This window comes from Rhododendron vialii, chromosome 13a, assembly GCF_030253575.1.
Source record: "Rhododendron vialii isolate Sample 1 chromosome 13a, ASM3025357v1".
NCBI lineage: Eukaryota > Viridiplantae > Streptophyta > Magnoliopsida > Ericales > Ericaceae > Rhododendron > Rhododendron vialii.
The window spans coordinates 11,354,660-11,363,081 of record NC_080569.1 but is presented as its reverse complement, the minus strand read 5'-3'; the positions used below and the strand labels follow the sequence as shown (position 1 = coordinate 11,363,081).

Genomic DNA, 8,422 nt, shown 5'->3' with positions numbered 1-8,422 from the left:
CACAAACAAATCATGCATGCTTGTGCAATAAGACGTGAATGGTTCAAGAGAAAATAGACTAGTCTCAGTCCCTAAATAAATGTCTAATCCGCAAACCTAGGCCTTTAAATAGATGAATTCTTTTCGTTCAAAAATTTTGGAAAATTTTGGGAAAAAATACCTTCGGGGCCAAGGCAATTTTTTCAAATTTTTTGAACCAAAAGAATGCATGCTTTAAAAACCAAGGTTTGTGGGCCGGACATTTATTTATGGATGAAGATAGTACGGAGTATTTGTTTTCTTGCACATGCAAGATTTTTTGATACAACTATTTATGTCCGATCAAACTGAATTTCGACATGATGATGATTCTTATTTGCGAGACAGGTTTAGTTCGATCATCTTTTGCAAAGCCCGAATCGAGCACACAAATGCTAAAAACTACTAGATAGGATTGAAAGATTGAAACTGAACGAGAGTAGGACGCAGGATACAGCAACAATCATGTGTAAAAGGATTTTGGCACAGCTCACTGTCCTTGATTCCTTACGAATGTTGCAGGATACAGCAACATTCGTCACAATTACCCTACGATGTGTTCTGTTTTCTGAACTTCTCTACGATGTATTCAATTTTCTCATCTTTCTCCACACGTACTGGATTAACTTATTACGAACACAGAGTCTGGAATGGCTAATTGTTAGCTCAAACCCCGTAACATACGCTTAGGGAGCCATTTTGAGATAGAACTCCAATTAGTATCACTCAATCAGGTTGAACAGTTGAACCTTTCGAAATAGTATTCCACATTTTTTGTTTCATAACACAAGCATGCAAGATCATGCACCAAGCTTGGAAGTCTTCTTCTGTTTCCAAAAGAAAAAAAGTTAAAATCTACGTGAAAGGTCAATATCCTTGGTATATTCATATTTCATAAACTAGAAACTACGACGATGAAGACAGACTTAGTCATGGTGTTGAAGAAGTCTTTACTCGTTGGAGATTAAATCAAAATCTGCTTGCTTTTCTATGTCAAAAAGTGAAAGGAGTAACCAAGCATTGAGTAATATCGTTCGATACAAGTCCACGCGAATCAAATGGCTCTAGATGCTGTTTGCATTCTAAAATGGTGTCAGTAGACATTTTGGCTCAGTAAACAATTAGACATAATTAGAAAAGTTTCGAACTCCCAAAAGCTAGTAGTATTTCCAAACAAAATGAAAACCATATGGAAACAAGAAGTATCATCCATTTACTCCTTGTTTCAGTTTTCAGAAAATACGAAAAGCGATCACAAATAAACAAAATACAAAAGGAAGACATCTAAAATATATCTGTACCAACCCTTAACAAGCGGAAAAATTTCTGGAATTGCTGATAGTCTCCCTCCCAACTTTATTGGATGTCCCAGAAGGAACCTTGTACGCTGGAAATTTTCACTTAAACGCATACATTCTTCCAAGATTGAAATAAAAAAAAGTTGGTCTACTTCTCTGTAGGACAAAAAACCTACATAAATTAGTAGGACACAAAGAGTAAGACTACTGAATTAAGCAACGCGCTTAATATCAAAACCTCTCGCAGGAGGTAGAAACATCGGATTAGGCATGGAGACCCACCTGCATCACAAGAAACAAAATTCAGATCATGCACAGCCGAAGGAACTAGTATTTACAGGTAATTTGTTACAGCAACAGTTCGACTGCACAAAACAGAACATATTTCCCGATAGTTTGAATGGATAGCATGGCCACTCACGAGAAAAGAAGACAAGTAGTGCTAAGAAGACTGAAAGAGAAGGAACAAACATGGAGAAAGCAAATCAAACAAGATATACCACAAATACATCCTACAACAAGGCAAAGGAATAGGGTTACCCAGCCTATCATGGCTCGAACCCTACAGACTTTAAGCCAGACTGTGGGAAGGTGGATTCAGTTGTCTGGCTCCCTCACCTTAATGGTTCTTCTGTGAACTCTGCTTGGGAAGCAATCAGACTTAGACTACCTGTCCAGCGGTGGTCTAAGGTGATTTGGTAAGCAGAAATGTCCCTCGATGGTCTTTCATTTTGTAGTTGACTGTACGCATAAATTAAGCAATAGGGATAGGCTTTTGAGCTGGGGCATGAATGTGGAAGTCGTCTGCACCTTCTGTAATAGAATCACATCATCATCTATACTTCCAGTCTCCATTGTCTTGCTCAGTGTGGAATGTGTGGAGGAGGTCTTCTAATGACCAAATCCCCTCTTACTTTGACTGATATGGTTGCTTGGTTTATTCAGAATGTGAAGGGTACAAGTTTCAGGAGTGGGATCTTGAGGGGTGTGTTAGCTGCTACCGTGTATAGCCTACGGATGGAAAGGAATCAAAGGGTCTTCCAGCATAAGGCCATAGCTTCTTTTTTTTTTTGAACAGCTAGGCTATAGCTCAATACCAACTTATTCTTAAGACAGTAAACTGTATTAGAGATTCTTTGAGCTCTAAAAGGGGTGTGAAGCAGTCTCCAATGAATAGAGCGCTGTGTGTCAGCGGGGGTCTTTCAGAAAGAATTTTTGGTCCAGCTGGCTAATTGTGTAGTGATTGGCTACTTGGCCGTTATTGTGGTTTCTGATTTTGAGTCTTTTTTTCCTTTTGGCTTTTGCTCTGTTTTGGTGGTGATGCTTAAATGCCTTTGTATAGCGAGGGGATGCCCCTACGAGTTTGTAAATGTGTTTGAGCTTTATTAATAGAAAGTACTGATCAAAAAATAATATCCTACAAGGCCACCACAACAAAGCAAGGAAGGGGTTAGATCTCAAACTTGAAGTTTGAAGTACAGTGATTATGGGAAAATTGCTTCCTACAACTGACTGCTTCACATTAGAGTGTTTACCTTATGTATATTCAGCGCCATATCAAGCAGCAGCACTAGTTGTAGTGCCAATTGTTTTAAGATCAAAAATCTCAATCCAATAGCCATCAGGATCCTTTATGAATGCTATCCCTTTCATCTTCCCTGCAAGTATCATCATACATTTTATGCAAGCAACAATAGCGGTTTCAGACAATGGGAAAAACCAGAAAATTAATATTGCGCTATAGGATATAGTATAGTTGTCAGAACTGCACGATTCACGATTCGATTCACTATTTGATTCACAATTCACGCAAAAACAATACAAATCTACAGGTGAATCAAGGTTTATATAAAATCGATGGTGAATTGTATGATTCACAATTTGATTCACGATTCACGCCAAAATGACACGAATCTATAGGTGAATCGAGGTTTATCACAATTGTTGCATTCGACTAATATGAAACCACTTTTGCGGTTTTGCAATAATCCTATTTCATAGAAAAGCAATAATATAAGATCATATTCTATGAAGGCTAAGCTTTCATTTGTATAACGAATCTTTCCTATTAGAGTCTTGGTCCTCTTGGACCATATGATCATCAATTAATAACAGAAAACAAAGTTCAATACTGATTTACGCTTGAATTTTCAATTTTACAACGTATCTTTATCATGTAGGTGCATAGATACATTTTCTAGTGTATTTTTTAAATTTGCACCTAATCGTTACGATTCACGATTCGGAAAAGGGTCAATCTGAATCTCGATTCACTTCGCAATTTCACAAATATGCAAGTGCAAATGAGTATAAAACCACATCAAATATCAATACAAACCATGCAGGTGGAAGTACAGAAAGCCCATCCAGGAAGCATTTTATCAACGTTAAAACAAAACCTGAAATTGGAAAGATTAAAATTACCATCATCAGGCTTCTTGACAAATTCCACCCCTAGACGTTCAAATCTTTCGCAAGCCTTGTATGTGTCATCAACAGTAATGCCTATGTGTCCTGAAAGCAAAATGAGTAAAGTCAATCTCACGACTCATGAGCCATAGGTTGAAAACTCAACACCAACTGAAAAAACAAGATCATCTTTTTAAATAACTCATCCATGCTACATTTAGTGATGTGCGGGTCATTCTTGTACACAGAACAAGGAATGGAATGGACTATCCTCATGCCCAAAACTGTGCCACTGTGGTATGATAGGTGTACACCTCTCGCAAAGTGATCACAATATTATAGGCACGAGTATACTTTGAAAGCATATTTTCCAAACTGTTTTCCACATTTCTAGGAGCATTAAAGCCATTACTTTCACATTTTGTCTAGCCAAACTCTACCCTCTCCATTTTTACTTCATTACAGTTGGTTTTCTTCTGATAAGGGAAATGTTAAGGAACATGAACAATTGGTTTTCTGCAATTGGTATTTTCCTTGACTATGATCCAAATCAAACCAAACCGAGCCTTGTGTCCCAATCAATTGAGGTCGGCTACATGAATCCAATTTTTCATTGAGCTATGTCTGGGGCTACCTGTTCACTTAGATTTAATAAGCCCAAATCCTTCTGTATCACGGCATCCAAAGTCAGTTAGGTCATGGCATCCTATTTTTCCTTGACATGATGCAAACATTTATTTAATTAAGTTGAGGAGAATGCAGTCATCATTTAAAAAGATGCCCATAGCACTTTCATTGCAAACTCACAACATGATTCGTTGTCTGCCTTTGGTCGGGGGGGGGGGGGGGGGGGGGGGGGGGGGGGGGGGGAAAGGTTCTCCCTAAACCACAACAGGGTTTGATTTGTTTAGTTTTCAGAATATTTTTTAGACAAACTAATTCCCTTGTTATTTGTTATATGTGTAGAACAAGCAAACAAATAAACTGATCTAAGATGCAATTGGACAGATCAACACGGCATTGAATAAATTAATCGGCAGTGCCAGGCCGTTCAAAAAAAAAAAAATTCAGCAGTGCCCGTGAATGGTCTTTCCCAAAACCTTATGTGTGACCTAAATGCACAAAACAAGAGTCGAATTTGTACAGCAGAACTTTAAGAAGAAAGAACATCAAATAGGATATATATGTACCATGCAAGCCAATGACTGAGAGTTACATACCAAAGCCACGAGGTTCTGAATTCCCATTATGGTGGCCTTTGAAATCAGGATCACTCTCAGTTCCCCAATTACTATGAGAAGTATCCGAGTGTTAGTGATCATCAAACAGGTGAACCATGAAGAACTTTTCAAGTGGAGAGAGAGAGAGAGAGAGAGAGAGAGAGAGAGAGAGAGCAAAACAGAATATACTGTGTGAGCTCAATTGTAGCCTTCTTACTGAATGTCCAAACAGTACGATCAACTGAATCACTTGGAGCTGATGTTGGATCCTAAATTAGAGAGACAGAGAGACGTCAAGTCTTTGTAGAAGTAAATCAGAACCAAAAGGGGGAGCAGCCCATGCATGGATGGTTAAAAAGATGAAGTTAGTCCTCCAGTGAGTTATTTTCTCCTCTTTCCATAAGGAGCACCAATTATAGAAGAGCATCTTGTCAAGAAAAAAACTTATAATATCATGCTTGTGAGAAATAAATTCCAATGATATTTCTAATATCATGCATGTGAGAAATATCATGCTTCTGAGAAATAAAAACTTATAATGTCATGCTTGTTAAAAACATTAGAAGGACAACCAAAAGTTTGCGCTTTAATGTTATGTCTTCCCCCAAGCAACTAAGGGCAATTGGGGAGTGCAATTTCTCTGGCTGTCAAGGTAAGGACCCCTTCCCTCCCGATTGGCAAAATCAGAGTCATGTAAAAGTCTTATCAGAGGAAATGCAATGATATTGGAGGATTACATAAGAGGAAGGCATACAATTAGTGAACCCAAATTATGTAGAACAGTAGAAGCCAAAGGCACAAGAATGACCACTTAGACAGTTGTAGAATACACACACACACATACACACATCTACAGAATCAATGCATAGCATCTCACCTCATAGCCCATAAAATACAAGCTGAACTTCATTTCTGGAAAATCCAACCTCTTAAGTAACCTGCAATATGCAAACAAGAAATTCACATAAAAAGCTAAACTTCAGATTATCAAAAGTAAAAACAGTTAAGCATTTACAAGGTGTATGGTTTCAACAGGACCCAAGACTAAATATTCAATCCAATTGTCCTCATCTTTGCAAGCAACTAGAAACTACTAGGAAAGAAAAGGAACACAAAGGCCGTGAAAGAAACTCCCTGCACAGTCCTTTACATATTAAACATGACGCTCTTCGTTTAAGCCCTATTAATCCAGTATTTCATTATAATTTTATTGCAGCCCGTGCTAATGAATAAGCAACTTTGTAGATCATATGCAAATAAATTCAAATAGACTCCAATAAAATTCAACAACTTTGTAGATCATATTCATATGTAAGTAAAATCTTCTGTCAAGCTTGGCTAGGTATACAAATACTGCATTTGACAATAAAGTCAAGCAAGAGCCTGAAGAATGCGCAACCGGATTGCGGGAAATAACAAATGATCTAGCAGGCACCTTTGTTCTTCATTGCAGATAACCTGGAACCTATATGTATTTAATACTCCGTATGTTAAAAAAATAGACTTGACTTGAGAGAATCAAATCAAAAATGCTAGTCACACATCCAAGTTTGCATCCACTTTTACATCTTCTCTCACAAGCAATGTTCTAAATGGCGCTTGGCGCTAGTAGGGCGGAGACCCACCTCCAAGCGCCAAGCCGCCTAGGCACCGCCAAGCAATTCGGTGTTTTTTTTTTTTTTTTTTAACAAACCATTATCCAATCAAACTATATTCTATGTATCCATAATACAAGTTCAAAGTTCTACATAACCATAATGCAAAGTTTGATGTACAAACTCAAATGAAATTAAGTAGTAGCAACTAGCAAATAAGTTGAATAAGACAATAAGTAGAAATAAACGAGATCGGAGATCCCTAATGCCAAGTTAAAAGTTCATCTCCTTTCTTTAACTCTTCTCCTCCATACCCTTCCAAAACTTGATCTACATTAGTTTAATACTATACATTTTAGGCCGCCAAAGGCCTCCAAAGACGTCGATGATGCCGCCAAACACCGCCAAATCAAACGCCAAGGGGTATTGGCGTGGCAGCAGGGTACCTCCAAGCGCCTAGGCAGCCTCGGCGGCCGCCATTTAGAACACTGCTCACAAGTGATGGTGGGACCCTCTAAATAGTGTTGTGGGTCCTAACATCACTCACTTGTGAGAGGGATGTAAAAATGGATGTACATTTGGATGTGTCCCTAGCATTGCTGGAATCAAGTATGCATAAGGTTTTAATTAGAGGGTCGTGTCATTAACCAATTGCATTACTTCTCAAACCAGCCTGAACCAGCCTTTACCAACGTAAAAGCACAAAGGATTTGGACTGGCCAGATTAGACAAGGATTTGGAACATAAATAAAAACCAAGTTCACAGTGTCTGTCATAAGCATCAGATAGACAGATAGCTCAATTGGAATTTGATTATTCGACATTTCAATTTAAGTTAAAAGGCATACCAATAGGCTACTAGCTAGAAATTGCCGCAAATACCAACATAGGGTCAAAATCATAAGTACTATCAGTCTATCAGACAACCATACCAGCCTACAAACAAACTTTTTCTCAAGATAAAAACGACTTACGACATGCCCAATACGCGAGAGTAGAAACCCAGACTCACTTTTGGATCCTTAATCCGATACATCTGAAATTCAAAACAAAAAAAAAATACAAAATAGTAACTAATAAACCTAATTTTAAAGGGTATATGAATTGAAAGCAGAAAGGGCTTAGAGTTTGTTGCATGAAATAGTCTTTGGTGGCTTCATCGGGGGAAGCTTGTAGGCCGGGGTTGTTGGATGGGGACTCCTTGGAACCTGAAGCCATTGATGACGAAACGAAACGGCAGCGATTCGAGGACTGCAAAGAGCCAAAGAGAAAATGGAGATTAGGAAAAAGGGGGGAGAGTTTGAAATCAGGGGAGTAGAGGGTTCAATGGGTTTTTTTTTTTTTTTTTTTGGACCTTTGGTTTGATGGTGAGGAAGGCAGTTGGGGTTAGAGGTGAGGTGGAAATGGTGGTGAGTCGGAGGAGAGAGAGGCGAGATAAGGAACTGGCGATTGCAGAAGCCATTAAGATTTGCAGAGAGAGAGCGCTCACCGTGTGATGACTGAAGAGTGACGAGGCAATTGGTTGACGAGATAATTTGCAGGGTGTAATATATCTCCATGCGACACCTTTATGGGTCAATCCTTCCAGGCCTTATCTGGGATGGGCCAGGCCCGGGCAGCCACTTTGTATTGGGCCATTCTTCCATCCAAAGCCCAATTTCTCGTAAATGGAGGAGGAATTTAGTCTCGTAGTGATATTGAAGAGTATGTAGTTGAGACCCACTACTGAAGTTTTATTATCTGAGAGATAGACAATTGGAATCTTTGTAAAGTAGATTTCATATGTTATTTGAAAGGGAAAATGAAAGAGCAAAAACTTTGGGATTCATCATTCTGCATCAAAATTTTAGGGTTGCATTTGGATTGATTGGTAGGGACGGCA

The 8,422-nt window shown here is 38.6% G+C and overlaps 1 protein-coding gene across 3 annotated transcripts; it reads right to left on the bottom strand.

Moving 5' to 3' along the window:
- Positions 1-1,166: 1,166 nt before the first annotated feature.
- LOC131314953 (lactoylglutathione lyase) lies at positions 1,167-8,193 on the bottom strand. Of its 3 annotated transcripts, none has more exons than XM_058343955.1 (9): positions 8,030-8,193; positions 7,666-7,791; positions 7,515-7,576; positions 5,823-5,883; positions 5,135-5,214; positions 4,946-5,016; positions 3,741-3,830; positions 2,852-2,974; positions 1,167-1,598 (listed from the first exon to the last, which is right to left on the bottom strand). In XM_058343955.1, the coding sequence occupies exons 2-8, from the start codon at positions 7,756-7,758 to the stop codon at positions 2,874-2,876; spliced, it is 558 nt and encodes a 185-aa protein (XP_058199938.1). In that variant the 5' UTR covers positions 7,759-7,791; positions 8,030-8,193; the 3' UTR covers positions 1,167-1,598; positions 2,852-2,873. The 3 variants fall into 3 exon arrangements, with proteins under 3 accessions (XP_058199938.1, XP_058199935.1, XP_058199937.1); XM_058343952.1 differs by lacking the exon at positions 8,030-8,193 and adding an exon at positions 7,895-8,029; XM_058343954.1 differs by lacking the exon at positions 8,030-8,193 and adding an exon at positions 7,895-8,029 and having other exon boundaries at positions 1,167-1,488.
- Between the last annotated feature and the right edge of the window lie 229 nt (positions 8,194-8,422).

What these genes read in the sequence shown, in the direction of transcription:
- LOC131314953 (XM_058343952.1), bottom strand. Translation starts at nt 8,002, where the DNA reads ATGGCTTCTGCAATCGCCAGTTCCTTATCTCGCCTCTCTCTCCTCCGA. An exon ending in TCTCGCGTATTGGGCATGTC is followed by an intron (nt 5,884 to 7,514) that starts GTAAGTCGTTTT and finishes TGCATATTGCAG; the next exon opens with GTTACTTAAGAGGTTGGATT. An exon ending in GCTACAATTGAGCTCACACA is followed by an intron (nt 5,017 to 5,134) that starts GTATATTCTGTT and finishes TACTTCTCATAG; the next exon opens with TAATTGGGGAACTGAGAGTG.